This window comes from Hemiscyllium ocellatum, chromosome 10, assembly GCF_020745735.1.
Source record: "Hemiscyllium ocellatum isolate sHemOce1 chromosome 10, sHemOce1.pat.X.cur, whole genome shotgun sequence".
NCBI lineage: Eukaryota > Metazoa > Chordata > Chondrichthyes > Orectolobiformes > Hemiscylliidae > Hemiscyllium > Hemiscyllium ocellatum.
The window spans coordinates 20,355,426-20,381,331 of NC_083410.1; the positions used below are offsets into that span (position 1 = coordinate 20,355,426).

Sequence of the window (25,906 nt, forward strand, 5' to 3'; positions counted from 1 at the left end):
GTCATAGAGATGTACAGTGCAGAAACAAGCCCTTCAGTCCAACTAGTACATGCTGACCAGATACCCTAACCTAATCTAGTTCCATTTGTCAGTACTTGGCCCATATCTCTCTAAACCCTTCTCATTCAGATACCCATTCCGATGCCTTATAAACTGTTATGCTGAAACTTGAACTCATACTAGTTCAGGGCTCTATATTACTCAATCTGATGTGGAGGAGCCAGTGTTGGACTGGTGTGGACAAAGTTAAAATCACACAACACCAGGTTATAGTCCAAAAGATTTATTTGGAAGCACTAGCTTACAGAGCACTGCTCCTTCATCAGGTAGCTGTGAAGCAGGATCATAAGACAGAATTTATAGCAAAAGGTTACAGTGTCATGCGACTGAAATTATATATTTTTAAACTTACTCAGTCTGGTAATTTTTTGCTAATAGAATATGTATTGTTTAAGCATGAGCCCTCATGACAACTTTGGTTAATCAAAACGTATGGGTAAATCTTCCAATCCATCTCCTGAAATCTTCAGACCTTTAACAATTAGGATTTGAAAAGACAGGCTTGCAATATGATATGGTTCTCTCCCATGACTGCCCAAAAGTGTCCTCTTTGTCTGGCTGTTTTCCAATTATGCAAAACAGTTGATAGTTATACAAGAAAAGATCTATTGATGGTCATTCTGCTGTGTGACTTAAATTGGGGTTAAAATGGACTCCAATCCTTTGTTTTAACCAGTGATGACCTCCGATTTCACATATTCAAGGCTGAGATTAACAGATGAGTAATCAGTGAGGGAACCAAGGGTTATGGGGAAAAGGAGGGAATGTGGAGTTGAGGATTACCAGATCATCCATAGTTTTATTGGATGGTGGAGGAGGCTTGAGAGGCTGAATGGCCTACTGCTGCTCCTATGTCTTATGGTTTTATAGCTATGGCAATCCACATTACTTTTAAAGGATTAAGTCTGTAGGGGTGTTGTTTTATTGGAACAGTATGTTGTCATAGAGTTGGAGCAGATAATAAGCAGTTAAGAGAAAGGAGGGACTTAGAGTTGTGAATAGTTGTTGTTTAATGTTCACTTTTAGAGTTAAAGAATAAATTGATATTATTTTCATTAAATAGTGGAAATTGAGAGTTCTCTGTCTCTCATATATTTTAACAGATTACGAGGCAAGGTGAGTTTTTCTGGGTGTTCAGTTTAATCAACAAGGAGGTTCACCGCTGTGTCATACACACAGACCTGTCTCTGAAATGTGACTGCACAAGGTCATCCCATTTTAAGGACAAGCATATTATAAACAATGAGCAGCTTAACCAAGAAATAAAGCAAAATTAAATAATTTGGCCATTTGCTTTTGTACTTACTGATCTTTGTCCAACACACAGAAGGAATCCAAGAATGGGAAGTTGGCAGTGATGCTTTCAAAGTTCTCTTGGGAGATATAACCATCGTGATCGTGGTCATAGTTCCTAAATACAGACTAAAATCTCTAATAAGTTTTCAGCAGACAGGTTCACAAATAAAGAAAAGCAATACTACAGTAAAAACATACCAGCTTCTTAATAAGATGGCTGATTAAAGAAAGGGCAAGCATAAAAATACGATAGACAGAGGAACCTTGATTATCCGAAGGACACGGGCCAGGAGTATTTCATTCAGTTAGTCAAATTCCGGATAACTGAATGCCGGATAACATAGTTTAGCCGAGCACTGGGGCCTTGTGATCTTGCCAAATAATCGAGTACTCGATAATCGAATGCCGGATAATCGAGGTTCCTCTGTAATGCGTTCACCTCAAAGGATTTGTGTTCAAGTAGTACAGGAAGAAGCTGCCTTCATTCGGACTCAAAACACAGCATCAACAACATTTCTGTGGCCAGGCTGAATTGAAGGTAAACCATTCGCCTGTTTCTGGTGCATTAAGTGTTTTTTAATTCCAAAACAAACATGGCGAGCAGTACACCTCCCACCAGCCATATAGACTCTTTGGCAAATTCATTACTCTGGCATCACCTCTTACAACAAAACCACATTCCCCAAACGTGCAGTTCAGTACAAATCTCATAAACAGTGTAAAGCTGACATTTTGCAGGCGATATGATAAAATCACTGAGTATGGTTTGTAATGGGATTCCTCATGACTAATACTAGTTTGATATCCCTATGTTTCTCTTTAGTTCACTCGCCAATGCTTAAATGCGTCTCCCAGATTACCAAATTGTACAGAGACTGGATTTTCAACCAGGCGTTAAATAACTGGATGTGGGAGCTGGGTCCCACTCCCACATTGCAGACTGTGCTCACACCTACCGCAAGTCTTAGTGCTCAGTTGAGGGTGGAATTTGAGGATGAGAGGGTGGGGGATCAAGAAGGGAGTGGTGATGCATGTCATTCAAGCAGTGAAGAACAAGGGCAAGTGATGGTAAGTTTATGCAATAATATACCACCGCTGAGGGGTAACCTTATAGAGGTTGACAAAATTATGAGGGGCATGGATAGGCTAAATAGACAAAGTCTTTTCCCTGGGGTCGGGGAGTCCTGAACTAGAGTGCATAGGTTTAGGGTCAGAGGGGAAAGATATAAAAGAAACCTGAGGGGCAACGTTTTCACACAGAGGGTGATACGTGTATGGAATGAGCTGCCAGAGGATGTGGTGGAGGCTGGTACAATTGCAACATTTAAGAGGCATTTGGATGTATGAATAGGAAGGGTTTGGAGGGATATGGGCCAGGTGCTGGCAGGTGGGACCAGATTGGGATGGGATATCTGGTCGGCATGGACGGGTTGGACCGAAGGGTCCATTGCCATGCTGTACATCTCTATGGCTCTATGAGTCTATACCTGCCGTGGGTCTGGGATGGAAGAGGGGTGTCTCTTACATGTGCATCAGCAACAAACTCTTCCCACACCCCAACTTTCAACACTTCCACATTGACCTAGACACACTCCAGGTTGGCATGGGTTGCTAACTAATGCAGTTCTGTGTGAACTAGTCTGTAATAGGCCCATCTTTGAAATTAATTGGCCTCAATTAGCTACCCACAACATCCCAATGGGTAGCTGATATGTCCCCAGCAAAACAGTGTTCCTGCCAGCACTGAGCTACGCTATAACCTTCCTGAAAGTCCAGCCCCACTAATTTGAAGCTTGATATTTATTTTGTGCTATATTGGCAAGAGTTTTTTTTTAATTCACCTCAATAGCCTCAGACTAGTAAAAAGGAAAGGGGAGAGAAATCAGAAAAAATTCCCATGCCTGATCCCAAACGAGCTCTCGGCATTCAGAATGAAGGATCTATAAGAAGGTCTTAAGCTCTGGAATTTCTTCTGCTAAACCCCTCTTCTGCTTCACCACACTCCTCCTTGAAGACTATCCTTTGACCTGTCTCAAGCTTTATATTACCTGTCCTACTATCCCCTGATGTATTTTCATAACAATTTGGTTTGGTCATGTTCTTGTGAACTACCTCAGGGATATATCTCAATGTTAAAGGTGTTATGTAAATGCAAGCATTTGTTTACATTGGGCAAAGACAGGGTTCTGCTTGGACTAGCTCTGATGGGCCTCCACCACCCCCCATGCAGATGCTCCCCATCACGACCCACGCCAAGCTCTAACCCTGGAGAGTCAACAGGCAGCGCCTTCTGGAGTACTGTGTGCAGTTCTGGTCACCTTGCTCTAGGAAGGATTATTAAACTGAAGCGGGTTCAGAAAAGATTGACCAGGATGTTGTCAGGAATGGTAGGTTTAAGATAAACAAGTAGACTGGAAAGGTTAGGACTTATTTCCCTGGAGCATAGGAGGCAGAGAGGTGAGCTTACAAAGGTTTATAAAATCATGAGGGGCATAGATAAGGTGAATGACTAGGGTTTTCTCCCTGGAGCGGGAGAGTTCAAAACTAGGGGGTATTTTTAAGGTGAGAGGAGAAAGATTTAAAAAGGACATGATGGGCAACTTTTGGTTTTAACACAGATTGATTTGTGTGTGGAATGAACTGCCAGAGAAAGTGATGGATGCAGGTACAGCTACAATGTTTAAAAGACATTTGGATAGGGGCATGAACAGGAAAGATTTGGAGGGATGTGGGCCAAGCACAGGCAAGTGGGACTAGTTTAGTTTGGAAACATGGTCAGCATGGAATGGTCAGACCAAAGGGTCTCTTATATGTTGTATGACTGTATGACTCAGTGAGTCCATGGGACAGAGTCTTGTTCTGGCAGAAACATTCTCTGCCCTGAAAAATATTCTTCCTGAGGTTGAGTAAGAGCCTTGATCTGCTTCAGATGTACCTTTTCTTCATTTGCACTCTATTCAGTTGCACATCAGTAAATTTGACAGCAAGCACTGTGAAACTATGATGTAAACTTACACTCTAACCAATAGCAAGCATGAGAGCATTCCTGAAACAGCGTTCGTTAAAATTTACTTACATCAACCATTTTGCGGATGTGCTTATTGATGACAGTAGGATCTGGCTTTGGTGTCAGCCCAGGTGCCCAGTCTACGAGTGCCACATGTTTGTTCGGGGTGGTTGGGGTGCTGGGCTGTGAAAGAAACACACCAAATTCATTACTTGGTATTGCATTGCGGTGCATAGTCATTGTGAAGTGTCTCTGCAACACAGAGCTAGGGTGTGTGTGTGTGTGTGTGTGTGTGTGTGTGTGTGTGTGTGTGTGTGTGTGTGTGTGTGTGTGTGTGTGTGTGTGTGTGATGTCATTGGATTTGAAATCCACATGCTTAAAATTGGTTCAAATCCCAATACAATTCCAAAAGTTAACTAAATAAATCTGGAATTAGAATCTAGTCTATGGTGATCATGAAACAATTGTTGTAAAAACCCAGATGGTTTTCTAATATCCTTTAGGGAAAGAAATTTGCTGTCCTTACCTGGTCTGGCCTATATGTGACTCCAGGCCCACGGCCATGAGGTTGACTCTGAAATAGCCTAACAGTTCTATCAAACTATTGCAAAGCCAAAAAGAAATTAATCTGGATGGACCCACTTGGTAGCAACCGAGATAGCAGAAAGGACAATTGCAAACTCAAACCCCTGTTGATCTTGCAAAGTCCTTCTTACCAACACATGGAAGCTTGCCCTAAAATTAGGAAAGCTGTCCCACAGAGTAGTCAAGCATCCTAGCTTACAGGCATTGTCCCAGACCCCACCATCATCTTCCCTGGGTATGGCCTGCCTCAGTGTTGGAATGGGATATAGTCAGGAGAGAATTGCCCCAGGTGTCTCCAACATTGACTCTTGCCTCTTGAAGTCTTATAGCATCAGGCCAAACATGGGCTAGAAAACTTCCTGCTAATTACCATCTAGTGTTCTCCCATAGCTGAAGGATCATATTCCATGTTGAACACAATTTGGAAGAGGGCATGAGAAACAAATGCTGACACGTGTTGTGGTCAAAATAGGAAAAAAAACCCTTCTGTTCTTTCCTTCCTTATACACTAGCCTAGCCTTCCCTTCTGACTGGTATCAATCATTATGGCAACACAGCCTGAATTAAAATATATAAAAGCATGCATTATAAAGTGTCTTCAACTGAAATCCTTTCACTGCACAGATGTTACCAGACCTGCTAAATATTACCAGCACTGTTCCTTGACATTTCTGACTGAGGTGATGTGGGAATTATTCACTCACAGTAACCTACCCACTCAGTAAGAACCTGAATTGGTAATCCATGCAATGAGAGATATTATCAATTTTCTTTTAGAGCTGACAGTTCGGAGTGTACAATACCAAGCGAACCAGATAGCTGCAGGCCACCTACACGAGTGCTGATGGACATGATTGCAACACAATGCCATGACAGAATCTTCTAGCATCTCCAGCCACTCTGCCAGCCACTGGCAGCCCTGACTGCCAGGGGTCACTATGGAAACCCTGCTGCCAGCAGTCAGGGCTGACAGTGGCCAGCAGTCTCTCAATCAGATCCTTACACAGGAGGACAGGGTGGGAATGGTAGTTGGCAAATGGTGAGTGAGTGTTGCAGAGCTAAGGACGGACCATCTTCTCCTTGCAGATGGCAGGCATTGGCTGGAATCTTCCATCATAGGAAAGAAAGACCCAGGAAAACAAAATCCCTCAGCATCACTCGTGTGTCTCTAACTCAGGATTTGGTGGGTGCACATTTATCTAAGACTGGCCTTGCTGCAGCAAATCTGATTCTAATTCTTCATACAGAAGTTATAAATCTACATGTGTGACCAGATTAAAGAATAGCTTCTTCCCACTGCAAAGTGATTTTGAAAGTACATCTTAAATGTTAATGTTGTTCTCTCTCTGCACCTTCTCCACAGCTACAACATGGTATCCCTCACTCCGATCTGTTACCCTGATGCACATGTGTAGTATAATGCCTGTATAGCATGCAAAACAACACTTTTCACTGTATCTCAGTACATTTGACAGTATTAAATCAAATCAGATCATGGCCATTTATATCAGTAGCTACTCTTGCCTCTGAGTTAATAGGTTTTGGGTTTGACACACACTGCAGGACTTGAGGACAAAAATCCATCCTGACATTCCATTGCAGCCCTCAGGAGGTGCTGTATAATTGCAGACATCATCTTTCAGGTGAGGTATGAAACAAAGGCTCCAACCGCGCGTTCAGTAAAAGGTCCCATGGGATTAACATAAAGAGAGAGTTATCCCCAACGTCCAGGTCACTATTTGTTCAATCATTACTATACGGTTACAGGTAATCTGGTCACGATCAGATTGCTGGTTTATGGGAGTTTACAGTATGTAAACAAGCAGCCATGTGTTCTGCATTACAACAGTGACTACACTTTGAATCACTTCACCCACTGTAAAGCACTTGGAGACATCGGAAATAAAAATGAAAATGAAAGCTACTTACCGTTGATTTAGGATTCCTAGGTTCACGAAGTAGCGATAATTCATAGATTTCATCCTCTGTGTAGTATAAATCCAGGGAAAGCTGTGCAAAACACACAAGTAGCAGTGTCTCTCAGGGTCACTTGAACTTCACACAATAATGATTTCCAATTTGCAGATCTGAATCAGGAACTACCCTGAAACAGCCTGAAGTCAGTGGGCATAGCTGGGATGATGGGGCAGGGAGGAGGTGTGGGGAGTTCGGCATCATAATAGAGTCTTGTCACCCTGTTCCTGCTCAGGGTGGTAATCAGGGTAGTGAATTTCAGCCCTGAAATACCGAAAATGATATGATGCCAACCAGCCACATATTACTCACACATGTATATGTACTTACATGGGTATAAATGTATGTAATCAGGGATGTACACACGCATACACACACTCACATATATGTATACATATAGAAACATAAATACACACTTAAACGTACCGTCAACAGGTGTATTAAATCCATATTTGGTTCTAAATGCGGATTTGCATCCTGAAGGGAAACCAGTTCATTAAATGTAACATACAACTGCTGCATTTTAACAATGTTCACTTTATTATCGTCTATCCAGTCCGAGAAAGCTACATGGACGGCAATCAGGTCTTTCAAGTGAACTCCCAGGATCGGAATCTTGAAGCCCTCACATTCAGCAAAGGCCTTCCGGTAGTTGCAATAGTTCCCATTTGAGGAGACGAGTTCAGTCATTTCATTCCAAACCTAGTGATGAAAACAGAAACAAATATAGGAGAGAAGATTTAAAAGAAAAATACCTTTTGAAAACACAGAAGGTCACATTAAATAAAGTGGAAACTTTTCCATTAATAAACCATCCCACACATTGAAACATTCTCTCTTAAAAATAGCCCGAATATAGATACAATGGATTTTGTATCAAGCTATGACTAGAGGTGGGTATTATGTTCTAGCGTGTTCTGAATATTGTACAATTTTAAATTGGAGGAATTGTTCCCTTGTTTCAGATACTTCCATTAGATTGGCAGAGGGGAGAAGGGGGGGAAATGAAAGCGATATCTGGAATTTATAAGAATTTGCAGGCAAGATGGGTTAGCAGAATCTACACAAAACAAACTCAGTACCACAGCCACATTTGCTTCCTCAGTGCCTGCCTCCGTAACCAACTCATCCCACACGGACTCCAGACCACCTTTAAACCAGCAGAGTTCGGACCCGAACAAGACAAACAATACAGACTACAGATTCAAAAACACCAGCAACAGTTCTCCTTCAGGATCCTGCGCTCCACGCTTGCAGCAATGCGCCGGCACCTAACCTCTCTACAGTCATCCCTGCCTCAGCTGAGGGCCACACTCTCTCAGAATTGCAAAGGACCCACTCTATACTACATCCTCATGAGAATCATACTCTCAACAAACAGTATTTCAATTCCATCTCAAACATCAAAAACTGTAAGAACAACAAACTTTTATCTACCCACCTCCATAACCAGCGCCTCCTCAAACATTCCAGAAGATTCCCCTGGCCTCGGAAATGACTCAGATGCCATTAGCCATGCAGCTGATGCAGCTACCACTCCCACGCTGATTGATTATGTCACTTCTGCCCCCACCATGGCCACTCCCACAGCCACTTCCGCCCCTCACAATTCCTCATGCATCACGTCTGCCCCTCACATCATCGCTGATGCCACACGTTCAACGTCTTCCGCCACCCCTACTGCCGTGGTCACCACCACTTCAGCCCCCACCAGCGCCACTCACCTGCATTCTGCTGACACGCCCCCCACAGACCCCACTGTTACTATCCCCACCCCCCCAGAACCCCGAGGGGAACACTACCCCTGCTCATGACTCCACCCCCATTCCCCCCACCATCACACCCACTCCAGGTACTGGCTCCGACCCCACTCCCAGCTCCACACCCACACCAGATCCCAGCTCCTAGCCCTGCCGAGTTTTCACCATCCCTCTAGACCTCCCCGTCTCTGAGGACGAATGATCAGTCCTCAGCAAAGGACTCACCTTCATCCCCCTCTGTCCACACATCAATGAATTTAATACACGCCGTGACGTCGAACAATTATTCCGTCACCTCCGCCTCCGAGCTTACTTTCACAATCAGGATTCCCGCCCACCTTCCGAGGACCCCTTCGCCCACCTCCAACACACTGCATCCACCTGGACACCCCGCGCTGGCCTATTACCTGCCTTCAACCTCTTCATTTCCAACTGCCGCCGGCACATTAACCGCCTCAACCTGTCTAACCACCTCTCCCACTCCAACCTCTCACCCTCACAACGTGCAGCCCTCCAATCCCTATGCTCCAATCCCAACCTCACCATCAAACCAGCGGATAAAGGGGGCGCAGTGGGAGTCTGGCGCACTGCTCTCTACACCACTGAAGCCAAACACCAACTCGAGGACACCTCTTCCTACTGCCCCTCGACCATGACCCCACCCCCCATCACCAAACCATCATCTCCCAGACCATACAGAACCTCATCACCTCAGGAGATCTCCCACCCACAGCTTCCAACCTCATAGTCCGGGAGCCCTACACTGCCCGGTTCTATCGCCTTCCCAAGATCCACAAGCCTGACCACTCTGGCCGACCCATTGTCTCAGCATGCTCCTGCCCCACTGAACTCATCTCTACCTACCAACACTGTCCTATCCCCCCTAGTCCAGGAACTCCCCACATATGTTCGAGACACCATCCACGCCCTCCCCTTCTGCAAGACTTCCGTTTCCCCAGCCCCCAATGCCTCATCTTCACCATGGATATCCAATCCCTCTTCACCTCCATCCGCCATGACCAGGGCCTCCAAGCCCTCCGTTTTTTCCTGTCCCGACGTCCCCAGCAGTACCCTTCCACCGACACTCTCATTTGCTTGGCCGAACTGGTCCTCACCCTTAACAATTTCTCCTTTGAATCCTCCCACTTCCTCCAGACCAAAGGGGTAGCCATGGGCACACGTATGGGCCCCAGCCTTGCCTGTCTCTTTGTTGGCTACGTAGAACAGTTGATCTTCCCCACTCCCCACCTCTTCCTCCGCTACATTGATGACTGCATTGGCACCACCTCGTGCTCCCGCGAGGAGGTTGAGCAATTCATCAACTTCACCAACACATTCCACCCTGACCTTAAATTTACCTGAACCATCTCTGACACCTCCCTCCCCTTCCTGGACCTCTCCATCTCCATTAATGACGACCGACTTGACACTAAATTTTTTACACACCCACCGACTCCCACAGCCACCTGGATTACACCTCTTCCCACCCTACCTCTTGCAAAAATGCCGCCGTATCTGCTCCCAGGAGGATCAGTTCCACCATAGAACACACCAGATGGCATCCTTCTTTAGAGACCTCAATTTCCCTTCCCACGTGGTTAAAGATGCCCTCCAATGCATCTCATCCACATCCCGCACCTCCGCCCTCAGACCCCACCACTCCAACAGTAACAAGGACAGAACGCCCCTGGTGCTCACCTTCCACCCTACAAACCTTCGCACAAACCAAATCATCCGCCGACATTTCTGCCACCTTCAAAAAGACCCTGCCACCAGGGATATATTTCCCTCCCACCCCTTTCCGCCTTCTGCAAAGACCGTTCCCTCCGTGACTACCTGGTCTGGTTCACACCGCCCTAAAACCCACCCTCCCATCCTGGCACTTTCCCCTGCCACCACAAGAACTGTAAAACCTGTGCCCACATCTCCTCCCTTACCTCTATCCAAGGCCCTAAAGGAGCCTTTCACATCCAAAGTTTTACCTACACATCCACTAATATCATTTATTGTATCCATTGCCTTCAATGCGGTCTCCTCTACATTGGGGAGACTGGGCGCCTCCTAGCAGAGCGCTTTAGGGAACATCTCTGGGACACCCGCACCAATCAACCACACCGCCACGTGGCCCAACATTTCAACTCCCCCTCCCACTCTGCCGAGGATATGGAGGTCCTGGGCCTCCTTCACCGCCGCTCCCTCACCACCAGACACCTGGAGGAAGAACGCCTCATCTTCCGCCTCGGAACACTTCAACCCCAGAGCATCAATGTGGACTTCAACAGTTTCCTCATTTCCCCTTCCCCCACCTCAGCCGAGTTCCAAACTTCCAGCTCAGCACTGTCCCCATGACTTGTCCGGACTTGTCCGACCTGCCTAGCTCCTTTTCCACCTATCCATTCCACCCTCTCCTCCCTGACCTATCACCTTCATCCCCTCCCCCACTCACCCATTGTACTCTATGCTATTCTCTCCCCATCCCCACCCTCCTCTAGTTTATCTCTCCACACTTCAGGCTCACTGCCTTTATTCCTGATGAAGGGCTTTTGCCTGAAACGTCGATTTCGCTGCACTTTGGATGCTGCCTGAACTGCTGTGCTCTTCCAGCACCACTGATCCAGAATCTAAGCAAGGACAGATGATAGGTAGTCAATAATGTAATACATGGGGATAATAGAAAGATACAAATAACCATTATCTCATAATGTTAACATTGTACATTTTAATGCAACAAAAAAGTTAACATCTGCATTGATATCAGAGGATGCAAGATCGCATAGGACTGAGACCTGAATGGAAGAGTTTCTAGTGAAGCCCAGCTCAACCGTGTGTAACTAGATAGTAAATGTCTATCAACTTGCACATGTCTGGTGGGCAGCCCTCATCCATCAAAAGCACCCAGAATCTAGGCATGATATTTACATGAAAAGGAGGTACAAGCCAATTGGTCACTTCTTAGCCGTCCATTTTTGCATTTTTCTAGCACTTGTTATTTTACCTTTGTAACTTCAGGAGCAAGGTGTGAGCACGTTTCCTTCAGGCGGGATATGGCACTGTGGCTTAAGCCTCCCACAACAGCCATCAGCGTATTAAAATTCTGGAGCTGGAGTAAATTCTGAAACAAACACAGCAGAGTATTAGACTCTTTGTGAAAGATATTGAAGCTTAGCTCCATTTCTGCATCATATTCAGAAGTATGGTTCCTGGCCAGAAATCATATAGTAGGTCTCACTTCTACAGTTCCACACGTGCTGTGTATTTACAGACAGGTATCCAACCTGAAATTCTTAGGATGACTGAATCTTGATACAAATGGATAACACTATTTTCTTGAGCAGAACTGAACTATGTGCCAGATAGAAGATGTGACTCATGGATTCAGGATCTTAAAAATAAAGATCTAGCAATACAGAAACACTGGTAGACCATTAAGCCTTTTGTTGCTGTTCAGCGTTCACTTAGATGAAGATTGACTTGTATCTCAACTGCATTTATTTACCTCCATTCCGTAACCCTTATTATTCTGGCATAACAAGAAACTATCAAACATCCAGTTTGAAATTTTCAGCCCAACAACATTATGGAGAGGAGTTCAAGCTTTCCGCTACCCTTTGTAGCAAGACAGTTTCCTGGCAGCATTGATTAGTCTTTCTTTCAGGTAAAACAGTTTTTCTCTATCTATCCTACCAGATCCTTTAATCATCTTTCATACCTCAAAAGATCATCTTCAATAATCAAGAGAATACAAGCCCTGTCTCACCATGCAACGTAGTGATTTCTGTAAATCCAGTGTTAATTGACATGCAACTAAAGGAGCTAATTAAATACGCTGTAGCAGATACTGGATTTGAAAAGGTCAAGATTAGAGACTGAATTAAGCTTTATCCAACGTGATGACGTTGTGCAATGTTGAATAGGGGAACCCAAGAGAACAGTTCTGGATCTCAAAGGAGACAAATGTGTCAACCATGTCTCTTCATGGTCTTAGTAACAATGTCAAACAAGTTAGTGTAGTGATTTTAAATCAACCTTTTCAGACAGTATTATGATTCACCTCCAGGTTAGATGGCACTTGAACTTTGATCTTCTGGCCCAGAGATATGGACACCAGCACTATGCCACCATTAACTAGCTCGTGTAACTAATTGCTATCATTCAATAAACTATCCTTGGCTATTGTTGCTTTATACTAGGTACAGCAGTGGAAGAAACTCCACTGGGTCCAAGAGAAGAAATTTCCCGAAGACCAAGTGAATTTGGAGCTTTGAAGACTTTACCATTTTAAGAATTTCTCAAAAATAGAGCCAGCAGTTGTAAGCATTTAAACAAAACAATGAGTCAGCAGAAATTTGTAGAAAGATCAACTGGGGAGTGACAGCACTCCAGGCTAAAGCCTTTAGTTTAGAGTTGGTAAGATGCGCAGAAGCAGCAGAGCAGGTTAGAAAGAGTTTAAAGGCTGGTCACAAGCTGACAGTTACATACTCCATTAGGAATCAAGGATCTGTAGGAGTGTTCCCAGTTTGAGGTTTGGCCATGAAATGAATATATCAGAGCTCCATGAATAAGTTGAAAATTCTTTGTTCGGCAAGGAGAGAAAATTTAAATCAATGGTGTAATGGCTGGGAAGTTTGGAATAAAAAACAATAGTAGTACTCACAGCTCGCAATGAACATTGCTACCACAGCATACAGAGATCTGAGGCATGGCTGCAGTATGACAATCAAGAGTCATAAAAGTACTTTACACCAAAATCATAGCTAGGAGGAATGTCGTTAGAAGAATTAAAACAACAAAAGTGGCAATTTTAAAGCTAAAGCAGACACAGACCAATAGAAGTTAGACTATTCGAAGTGAACTTTAATATTGGGAGATCCTTAATTTAAAGTGCTTCTGGCAGGGAAAGTTAAGGATGCAGATTCAAAGCTTTATTTGGGCAAGTTGTGGAAAAGGATGTCCTTGTGCTGAACGTGCAAAAAAACTCCACTATGTCTCTAAGAATGCAGAAACCTCCCCTGTAAACAGTGCTGTTGTACTGCATTCTTATTTAACAAATTAAAAGTTTGGGAAGTAAGAGTATTCAAGAGAAAGGGATTATAATGGATACTGCAGAATTTGAAAACTTTCAAAGTAAGAAATAAAATTACAGTAGAAAGATATGGCTGAGAAAATATTACTGCCTCGAATATTCAGTACTGAGATGGGCCAAACAGATCTCAGGGTTGGAAATCTTAGAGAGAACAGTTCTTAAGATACAGGAATGCTTCACACCTAAAAACTATTTCATAAGACTTCACAAGATGTACATTAAAATATACTTTTGTAATAAATAGAACTTTATGTTCATAACTTTATACCTCACCTTAAAATAAAAGAGGAAACAAAAACTTAAGACTTTTTACAAGCTTTTAACAATTACCCTAATCTGAAAACAATATTTTTGAATGACCAAGATTTAGCAGAAGAGTTGAGCTTTCAGGAGGATCCACACATAGTTTAATTGATGATCTCTACAGATTAACGGAAGGCTGTGACAATGGAACTTTGAAATTAGAATTCATGAGAGAAATGCTTGTTGGAATTATTGATGATCGTTTGTCAGATTTAATAAAATGGAAAAGAGTATTTGACTTTGGAAAAAACTATTTGAATTGTGTTTGAAGCAGAAACCAGGAAGAATCATACACAAGAAGGTATCAACATTCTTAGGTATCAACATTCTAAAGGGACACCCAACAAGGCAAGACAATAAATAAACCAATCAGCAGTTGGTAACATTCAATGTCAATGCTGCTGAATATAAAAGCCTCACAAGTTCAAGGAGAGCCTAGCAATGACAATAAAATGCTGCATTTGTTAAATTACAGGTCATCTCCAGAGAATGTGCAGACATAGGATGCAATTTCAGAGCAGTAAAGTGTTGCATTCCTACTTGTGCAAAGACATTAATGTAACAGAAACACCAGCATTTGTAAAGATCTCCAGTACATTCCTAGGTGATGGTGATGATCCAAACAGCCCACGTTCATTAAAAATAAATTTTCACTGACTTATAGTCCCCACTCCCAACTTTTCTTTCTCCTTGGCTGACCATTATCCATCCCTTTATCTGCCTACTGTCGCGCTCTCTCTCTCTCTCTCCCTTTCTGTACTCTGTGACCATTCCTCACTTACACTTCCTCCCTAACCACCCCCTGTCTTCAACATGTATGCCACCTGTTCCTAGCACTAATAACTCTGAAGAGGACTAGTAGACCCAAAGCAATAACTCTGCTTTATCTCTATAGATGCTGCCAGATCTGATGAGGTTCTCCAGCAATTTGTAACTTTGTTTCAGATTTCCAGAGTCCACAGTTCTTTGTTACATTGATCACGTTTGTCAGAATCTGGTTAGGTCAATGGGAATCTCATTAATTTTAAGCTTGATATGGGCCAGGTATCATTGTTGCATTAGATCAAATAACAGGGTTAAACAAACTGAAGACATGACTTACTGATATGAAATATGGTCAAGCTTAGAGATATGCTACAAGCAACCCAATAACAAAGTGTGAGGGAGGTGACAATGTATATGTGTTTCGGACTCAACACTTCTCACTTTTGAACCTGCACACACACCTTGATTTCAATATCCTTAAGGCAATAGAAAGTGTTAGTTTAGTTTCAAGAGTCAGTGGATTGACCAAAGTAGACCCAGTTATGCAAACCAAAACATGAATTGCCGGAAAAACTGAGCAGATCAGGCAGCATCTGTGGGGAGAAAGTCGAGTTAACCTTTCAGGTCCAGAGACCCTTGCTAAGTGTTCTGTAAAATCTTGAAGGAGAAGGCAGAGATAAAGTAGTGGTGAATGTACATGCATATACAAACGTTGGAAGAGATGTTGTATAAGCTAAAGGCTCTGATAGGGTTCAATTAGGGGTTGAATTAAGTGCCACCTAACCTGATGACATCAGACAGTATTGGTGGAGAAAATCAGGACAATAGCCTTGGATCAGAAGAGGACAAATGTGTTATCCAAACCTTCCAATAATATCAGTAACAATCTCCAACTAACTTATGTAACTTGTAACTAATTGCTGTTGTACAACTAGCTACATCTCATTAAGATAAGATCCCCTTCTTGTTAGGACTCAGTAGTAGTTGTTGCTCTGCCATTGTAAACCAAATAAGCCCTTACACCAACTCAAGGTAAGAGGAATGGTAACAGTATAGTCTACCCATGAATACCAGAATAGACACATACACATTAACATGAAACAGCCCAAAACTGAACAGGATATTAACCACTAGAAAGTATAGCCTCAGCTACGTTGCTTCTCTCAGTATATATGGTTGTAGATTTAACAAACATATTGGCTGTGTTATTAATAATTATATAAAATTACTCCACAGCTCATGAAAACACTGAGGCATGATGTTCAAATAGACAATAAGAGATATGTGAATAAAACAACTATCACATTGCTAGGTGATGTAGACTGCCAAGCATCAACTGGAAACAATGTCTGATGCAGGACTTAAAATATTCCAAACAGGCAGCTGTCATTCAAATTAAATGCTATTACACTGTTACACATTAATTTTTACTTTGTTTTAAGAGCTGAACAATAGGTTTCTTTGCTTAGTAATCCTTTCAACAAATTCCAATCAGCTCTCTGACTCCGTGATATTATAATGTGGGCACTCACATATTTCACATTTTGTTTCTGTGAATCTGTCTGACAAAGGCTAGCCCCTGAGATTGCTGAAATGATGATCAAAGGACAGAACTAGGGCAAACTGCTCATTTAGTAACCCTCATGTAGCCTCATTCTTTTAGTTACATTTCAGTTAAGCCCCAAAATGTAGCAGCTCTGCAACATCACCCAACTCTCCTTGGCCTCAGCTCATCTGCTTCTGGAACCCTCATTCATGCCTTTGTTTCCGTTATGCACTGCTATTCCAATGCCTTCCTGGCATTGTGGAAGTCTCCAACATGTTACCTTTCATAAACTCACGATTGTCCAAAATTCTTCCACTCTCACCTTTACTCTCGTGCTTGCTGATCAATACTGATTTGCAGTCAAAGATCAGAATTTTAAACTCTCACTGTTATTTAATAACCCTTCATAAATCACCCCTCTTTATCTCCACTATCTTCTCCAGCTCCACAGATATCTCTTAATTTTTGCCTTAGATATTCCTAACTTTACTCAATCTATATTTGTTGCTTAGGCCTAAGCTCTCCACATCCCCTCCCTAAACATTTGTGCCTCAGTATCTCACTCTTTAAGACCCTCTTTAAGACCTTCTACTTTAAGACCCTCTTTAAAACCTATTCCTTTGACCAAGCTAACCCTAGCATCATCTTTTATGAAGCGTCCCAAGATTCTGAGTTTCAATAGTGTGAGCTAGACAGAGATACAGGTGTCCAGAGCTGACTGATCACAGTTACATGAAGATTGAGGCACTTCCAAGGAGCAAAATTCCTCAAGGTCTAATTGATCCAGTGGAATTGGTGTTGGTCCCCTCAGCAACCAACCAACACTTGGTTACAGAGCCGAAAGAAACTCAGTATCTGCTGATTCATGTACAAATCCATTACAACCACTATTCTTTCAGCTGGACTGGGCTGGTGTTATTTTAAAACTGTTATCCAGCCTGTCAGTATCAATCAGAATGATGTTAAAAATCACACAACACCAGGTTATAGTCCAACAGGTTTAATTGGAAGCACACTAGCTTTCAGAACGACGCTTCTTCATCAGGTGATGGCTTGGCTAGACCCTATCAAAATCAACCAGCATTTTTATATTCTCATCAGCAGTTACACAAACTTAAGAGACTTGTTTTGATTTTCAAAAATAGAAGCTTCTGGTTTCTGCTAGTCACTTTTAAGAATTGTTTTAAAACGTTTTGAAATAAAGATTGCTTTGCATTTACATGGTGCCTTTTCCTACCATCCCAAAATCAACTTCATAGCTGATAAGGTGTTCTAGTGTGAAAAATGCAGCAGCTAATCTGTGCATAATGAGATCCCAAAGCCAGAGTAGAATAATGACGAGGGTATCTGTGTATTTCTTTTTCAGATGGTGTTTATTGTGGCATCAATATTCATCAGAACTTACGATCGAGGGTTACATGATTCCCAGATTATATTTCCTGAAGATACAATAAAGTTAAAGGAGATTGACTGCTGACTACTTGCATTTCCAGCAGGACTCTGAGTGAACCATTTGTTTGTGGCACTGTCTGTTTATCTATCTTAACAGTCTTTCTCATGCAGAGTGTAGGAAGGCTGGTCAGCAATCCAGCAGGCCAGGTTATGAATACTTCTTGCTCAAGCGTGTTGCCAAATGAGCTACAATGAGCAAAGTGTTTGGAGCATTAACTTTTTTGGCTGTTCCACCACATGTAGTTATTAATGGGTTATTTAAGCTGCTGATGTAAATATTAATTTCCCTTTTAGGTGAGGATGCAGAAAAGGTTTACAAGAAAGTTGCTGGGATCGGAGGGTTTGAATTATAGGGAGAGGCTGAACAGGTTGGGGCTTTTTTTCCCTGGAGTGTCAGAGGCTGAGGGGTGACCTCATAGAGGTTCATAAAATTGTGAGGGGCATGGATAGGGTGAATAGTCAAGGTCATTTTCCTAGGGTAAGGGAGTCCAAACTGGATGGCATAGTTTAAGGTGAGAGGGGAAAGATTTAAAAAGGACCTAAAAGGTAACTTTTTCACACAGAGGGTGGTGTATTTATGGAACAAGCTGCCAAAGAAAGTGGTGGAGACTGATACAATTACAACACTTAAAAGGCATTTGGATGGGTATACGAATAGGAAGGCTTCAGAGGGAGATGGGTCAAATGCTGGTGTGATCATTAATCTTGCACTCGTCCAATTAGAGGGTGAGAGAGGCTGGTCCTTTGTCAGCTATCCTCTCCTCCAGCAGGAAAACTTGGCTTGGGGACTTTAGATCCATATTGTTCAAATATATATTACTCATCCTTATCGGTGTCATTTCTTCCCATTTCCTTACCTCCGACTGATTTCCTGCAATGTTTCACACATAGCACAAACCAGTCAAAAAACAGAGGAAATGCATGACAGAGAAATAAACAAGCCACAGATTGTCAGCTAAGGGTCAGATAAGAAGCTAAAACTTTCCTCAGCCAATCTTACCTACAGCTGTATCACAGATTGCCCCAAAATTTAATTTGTTGCTCCATCGACAAAGGCATCCCGATAAATTTCTAATTCATTAGTTAGGGCAACAACATGTAGGTTTTTATACTGTATGTTTTTAAACAGATGATGGAACATGCATAGTAGATTATTTAATACTATCAACTGTATAGGAATAGCCACATTATATTAAGAGCACATTATGTTGAAATTCCACCAAAAAAGAGAGTATAAATTATGTAGAAATTAAGAAAACCAATCAAACAATCAAGACTACTGCATCTTAAATCATGTACTTTATAGGAATGACTCAATTATAGGAAATTGGCGAACTCATCAAACCAGTCCTCATTAATGTTTATCTTTCTTTCGGTCTTTATAATCACATGATCAATCTTGTCTTCACACCTTTCAAAATAGTAATGTCTCATTCTCATCTGAGATTTTCTTTGACCATTGGCTCCCCTTTCCACTTCTTCTCACCTTTTCTTTTTCCTTTCTCCAAGATCCTGAGACTCCCCCTTCCCAGGTAACACCCCTCCACTGTTACCCAATGTGACTCAGGGCTCTCAGTCTTCTGAAGTCCTGAAGAAGGGTTACATCCGAAATGTCAACTTCTCCACCTCCTGATGCTGCCTGGCCTGCTGTGTTTTTCCAGCCTCCTGCCTGTCCGCTTTGGATTCCAGAATCTGCAGCTTTTTTGTCTTTCAAAGCCTTCTATGTCAGGCATTTACATAGCTGAAAATGTGTTGCTGGTCAAAGCACAGCAGGCCAGGCAGCATCTCAGGAATAGGGAATTCGACGTTTCGAGCATAAGCCCTTCAATATTCCGATGAAGGGCTTATGCTCGAAACGTCGAATTCTCTATTCCTGAGATGATGCCTGGCCTGCTGTGCTTTGACCAGCAACACATTTTCAGCTGTGATCTCCAGCATCTGCAGACCTCATTTTTTACAGGCATTTACATACACAATGTTCCCCCTGCTATTTCATTTCAGCCACACTGACAGAATTGCGTTTTTTAAAAATTTGTCAAATATTGAAAACAAACATATTGCTTGGCAACCCAGCATCTCCGACTCAGACATTGTCCATCTTATTGTTCAGATGGCATTCACCGCCTGACTACTGAAAATAAATTTTGCCCTTCAGAGTAGAAAAGGTACTTCATCATTTTCCACAGTCTTGAGTTTATAGGCGTTGGCCATTCAGCTGATCAAGCCTGCCCTGCCCAATCAATATAATCATGGCACATAGAAAGCCCTTCAAAGATTCGGTCCACTTTATCTATTTAATCTCATCCCTCCAGCACTCCAAACCTGCCTCTCCTTTGCAGCATGGCTGGCAGAAATCTCATCTGGTTTCCTCCCCCTTCACAGAGGCTCCTTTCCTTAGACCCAACATCCTTGACCCATCTCTCTCCAGCTTCAGAAACCTCTTCAAAACCTCTCTCCTCAGCCATTATTTTGATCACCTTCTCCAGTCACCTTCACTCATTTGGCAAAGTGTCTCCATCTCACCTTCTCTCCGGAGATGTTTTGCTCAGCCAGGATAGTACAGGCCATCCCAGGTAGGATTAGTCATTCTAAGCCTCAAATCTTAACAACAATGTAATTTTGGCTTTGGCTACAGAGCAATTCTGGACTGTGTACAAATTGTCTCAACAGCAAATACTGTCTCAAACAGTTTTTGAGTCCTGTTCTGTTTCCCCACAGGATTATTTTTTTTGGAAGGAGCTGAAGGCTCACGGTTTTCTCATTAATAGGAAAGTTATTATTGGAAACATGCAAGATTGCCAATCGACCCATCACGCTTGTGTCAGGTCCTGACCGCAGCAACAAAAAATCAATTCCTCCTGCCATGCTCTCCCTATAGCCCTGCATCATGTTAAATGTTATTTCAGTTCTTCTCCCAAGAGTAAAACTGACCCAGATTTAACTAGACCTTCTTTGTGCCACACACATTCTTCCACACATACCCCGAGGGGATGCTAAAACAGGCACACCGTGGGGATTGGTAACTAACGTAACGACGAGGACTGTTGTGAAGATTACTCACCTGAGCCACATTAATGAACTTGGTGATGACCTCTGCCCTTTGCACGGGAGTCTGCTTGCTAAGAACCATCAGCTGGAGCCACTGGGAAATGCCATTAAACAATGCGATGGACCTCTCAAGTGTTGGGTTATCCATTAGACAGCGATGTGTAACATAGCTTTGATAATCTGTAAACTGCAAGAAATCACCATTTCAAGATTTAATTAAGTGTCTGGAATTTTCTTATTATTGTTTTCAAAACATTTCTTTAGGTTGATTGTTGATGCCCTGTTCTACATATGGGTCTTTGCCCTACTCCTTTGCCAATGTAATAATGAATGCTTGTCCAATCTGATTCAGGATTAGATTGATTTGGAACAGTACCATCTATTTTGTGGATATGATTACTATTTTCACAGAAATCAATAACAAGGTCCATTCAGAACAGCAGTCACTACACCTGAAACATTAGCTGTTGGTTCCCCACAGACACTGCCACACTTGCTGAGTTTCTCCAGCAATTTTTGCTTTTGCTTGTTCCATTTACTCGAAGAGTGTGGTGCTGGAAAAGCACAGCCGTTCAGGCAGCATCCGAGGAGCAGGAGAGTTGATATTTCATCAGGAATGCCTCGCTTTCTCCTTGTTCCATTTACTCTATTGTAATAAGACTTAACAAAGCTCATGGTGTTTCTTCTGTTTGAGAACTAAACAAGATGATCATTTTAAGATAGTTAAACTGGATAACACTAAGCAATTATGGGTCAAAGCATTGGATGTGAAGAACAACAGAACCATTTGCAGTCTAAATCTAGAATAGATTTAAGCTGCACTTATTCCCTCAGTGGGAGGAAAGCACTGAGTTGTGGGTATAACTTGAAAGATCAAGAACATTCATAGATAAATCAAAGGTAATCAGAGGGTTAGATAGAGTGGACAGGGAAAGCCTTTTTCCACGTATGGGAATGGCAAATATGAAGGGACACAACTTTAAAGTGAGGGGAGATAGGTATAAGACAGATGTCAGAGGTAGTTTCTTCACTCAGAGAGTAGTAAGGGTATGGAATGCTTTGCCTGCAACGGTAGTAGATTCGCCAAGTTTAAGTGCATTTAAGTTGTCATTGGACAGGCATATGGACGTACAAGGAATAATGTAGGTGGGATGGGCTTCAGATTAGTATGACAGGGCGGCGCAACATCGAGGGCTGAAGGGCCTATACTGCGCTGTAAAAAAAATTCAGAGAAACACTTTAATGCTGCAGTTAAACATTCTGCTATTTCCTCATGTCACATGCCATGGTTGGTGGGATTGTTTCATCATGAGAAAAGGACCTTTCAGTTATTAACATATCACACTGCACCTTCAGGACAACATACATTGTCCATCACCGCAGTGCAAAATGCCCTGCGTATTAACATTTGTATAGAATAGATTCCCTGCAGTATGGAAACAGGCCCTTCGGCCCAACAAGTCCACACCAACCTTCCAAAGAGTAACTCACCCAGACCCATTGGTAACCTATATTTAAACTCAACTAATGCATCTAACGCTATGGGCAACTTAGCATGGCCAATCCACCTGGCCAGCGTACCTTTGGACTGTGGGAGAAAACCAGAGCATCCAAAGTAACCCCACACAGACACAGGGAGGACGTGCAAGTGCCACACAGATAGTTACCCAAGGTGGGAATTGAACCTGGGTCCCTGGCACTGTGAGGCAGCAGTGCTAACCACTGAGCCACCATATTGGCCTTACATGAGTCAGGCTCCATCTCATACAACTGCTGAATCTTTAGGCAATGTTATAATAATTATATCCTACATAACGTCAACATAAACATAGAAAACATGACTTTTTAAGAAAGCCACAAATGAAGTGAAAATTGAGTCTTTTTTTGTAAGTGTGCAGGTGCTAATATTTTAAAAATTTCAGTCATGGAAGTGGGCATTGCTGGCCCTTCATTGGCCATCCCTAATTGTCCAGAGGGCAGTTAAGAGTCAACCACATTGCTATGGGTTTGAAGTCACATGTAAACCATTTCCTTCCCTAAAGGACATTAGTGAACCAGACGGCTTTCTATAAAAATCAGCAATGGTCACATGGTCACTATTAAAATCAACTTCCTATTAAAGGTTTTTATTGAACTCAAATGTCACCATCTGTCATGGCAGGATTCAAACCCTTACCCTCAGAACATGACCCTGGGATTCTGGATTGCCAATCCAGTGGAATTATCAAAATGCCATCATCTCCCCTTTATGTTCTGCATTTTGTGATAATTTCAACTTTCGTTAACACTTGCCTTTTAATGTTGTACTCATCATTGCCTCCTCACATGGTTAATGCAGACCCATTGAGACATAAGCAAATAGCTGAGATGGGGTGGTTGACAAGAGCCTAGGTTCACTCAATGGTCCGTCTGGAGATGTTCTTCTGTACCACACCCTTCCCTGATGGAAACTGCTCACCAATCCAGGTAAATGTGAGCATAATCCCTCCCTTCCACTCCAGAATAGCTAGTTGCAGAGCAGGGGAAGGAACAGAAACCCCAAGCAACTTGTTTTCTGGTAAAGAGCGTCACAGTTGAAAGACGACACAAAAATGCTCATAATTACCCATCAAGGTGAACAGCATGGATACAATTAAGGTGAACTTGACAAGTAAACAAGGGAGATACACACAAGAAGTTATGCCGAAATAAAAACAGAAAATGCTGGAGAAACTCAGCAGGACTGACAGCATGTGTGCAGAGAATTAACATTGAAACAAGGGTGACTCTTCTTCAGGATTCAGAGTTCGGGTTCTGAGCAAGAGTCATTTCCAGACTTGAGACATTAACTCTGTTTCTCTCTCCACTGATGCTGCCAGACCTGCTGAGTTCCTCCAGCATTTTCTGATTTCCTTTCAGATTGTCAGCATCTGCAGAATTTTGCTTGATGGATGAGGTTTTCTTGCGGCCACATGAGGATCTGAAATCTTTGAGGGACAGTTGTTCAATTTACCAAACAGAAAGGTTCGGTGATCTGAGCTAGAACATTATACATTTGGAATGAATTTGGAAAACTTACAGCATTCTCCACTTGTAAGGAAGCGGGAGAACATTTGGGAAGTGCCAAGGTGTTGGCTAAGAATGGTGACATTTTATTTGCGAAATGTGCCATTTTAAACACAACAAAACCAACTCTCTGAAATGAACAATGACAAACCGATATCCGTCGGAAGGATTTATATTCCAGGAAGGAAAGGTGTTCTGCCAGCTCCAGTGGCTCTAAGTGATCGAATAACAGAGAAGCTTTCCCCTTCTTCTTGGAAGTCTTCTTACGTTGAGTCACCCGTCTCATCCAGTCATAGGACGGACTGTTTGAAAAATAAGAGTGATGTTAATGGATTAGCCAAGGTGAGAGATCTGAACTTTATCTACTGTCATGTTATCACCGTAAATTAAGGAAGTTGTATTTTTATAGCGCTCTTGTCTGCCCGATGCAAATGTGAAAGGGACAGCACGGCAACAAAACATTTTCGTAATATAGTCACTGTTGTGGAAATTCTGTGCACAGAAAGTACCGACAAGAGCAGCATGAGAATGGCCAGATGATCTGTTCCGCTATTGATAAATAAACACTGCAGGAAACTAGGAATAGCATCCCTATTCTTCCTCAAATTAATGCCTTGGAACGTTTTGCATCCTCTGTCTAAGAAGGCAACTGGGATCTCAATTTAACATCTCCTTCAAAAACTCCAGCCCTTCTTAGAATCCCTACATGTGGAAACAGGCTTTTCGACCCACCAAGTCCACACTGACCTTCTGAGGACTATCTCATCCAAACCCATTCCCAATTACTCTACATTTACCCCTGACTAATGCACCTAACCTACACATCCCTGAACGCAATGGGCAATTTAGAATGGTCAATTCATCTAACCTGCACACCTTTGGATTGTGGGAAGAAACAGAACACCTGGAGAAAACCCATGCAGACACGGGGAGAACATGCAAACTCTACGCAGACAGTCACCCAAGGCTGGAATTGAACCCGGGTTCCTGGCGCTGTGAGGCAGCAGTACTGACCACTGAGCCACCTTGTCACCCCTTCTGACAGTGCAGCATACCATCAGTGCCGCACCGGAGTGTCAGCCTGGATTTTCAAGCCCTGGAGGGAACCTGCAGCCCATTTCCTTCAGTCTCAGAAAGTAAAGGGTCCCCTAAATTAGACGGCCACCAATTAGAGCAGTTCTCCTGCTGCAGAGCCGGCCTAGATGTGAACGCAACCTCGTGAACCAAGACCGAAAGTCACATGTCCAAGCTTCAATTTGGCGACTGAAGCACAATTAAGCTGGCACTGAAATGCAATTCTGAAAGGATGCTACATATTCAGAGGCATCGCCTTTCAGATAAGCCCCAATGGAAGACCAGAAGCCTTCACCCAGGCACCATGGCCAACACTGATCCTTCAGCCAATATCTGAAACAGAAGATCTGGTCATCGATTTCACTGCTGTTTGTGGGAACCTGCTGTTTATTAGATTACATCAGAGATGACATGTCCTTACAAAAGATCTGGTGCTGAACAGGTGCTTCAACGCATTTAAATATTACTCACCATTTTGATGTCAGAAAGATTTTATAATCACACTGGAAGGAAGTGGGCACTGTAAGAGTGGGCACAATATTTAGACAGTGACATATGGGTCTTTATGAATATTAAAACTGGGAATATTCACAACATGGATCTTCCAATGATGTGATAGATAATACTACCATCTATTAAAGCAGAAATGATGGAACTCTCTGATAATACCAGTCCCACAGTGGCCAAGGGGCAAAACCCTAGCCTCACCCACACCAAGATTCTGGATGAAAAATTAGCATAAAGTGTGGTACATTAAGAGGCCTTTGAAACATGAGTTACTTTAGACACCATTAAAGCATCCTTGGCAGCTATTCAATACAGACATTTGGTTCTCTGGATATATTAATAAAGAGGCTAATGTCTATTTTAGAACCAAAATTGGAAATCCAGCCAATCTCGAGGTACAG

The 25,906-nt window shown here is 42.7% G+C and overlaps 1 protein-coding gene across 1 annotated transcript in view; it reads right to left on the minus strand.

The window, feature by feature from the left end:
- Positions 1 to 25,906, minus strand: part of rasgrp3 (RAS guanyl releasing protein 3 (calcium and DAG-regulated)) — a 138,571-nt gene that overhangs the window by 25,418 nt on the left and 87,247 nt on the right. The window contains exons 6-12 of the mRNA XM_060831321.1: positions 24,076 to 24,226; positions 20,893 to 21,066; positions 11,678 to 11,794; positions 7,349 to 7,624; positions 6,878 to 6,958; positions 4,433 to 4,546; positions 1,367 to 1,482 (exon numbers count right to left, since the gene is read on the minus strand). Of these exons, the coding sequence (XP_060687304.1) occupies positions 1,367 to 1,482; positions 4,433 to 4,546; positions 6,878 to 6,958; positions 7,349 to 7,624; positions 11,678 to 11,794; positions 20,893 to 21,066; positions 24,076 to 24,226 (1,029 nt within the window). The remainder of the gene's footprint in view (positions 1 to 1,366; positions 1,483 to 4,432; positions 4,547 to 6,877; positions 6,959 to 7,348; positions 7,625 to 11,677; positions 11,795 to 20,892; positions 21,067 to 24,075; positions 24,227 to 25,906) is intronic.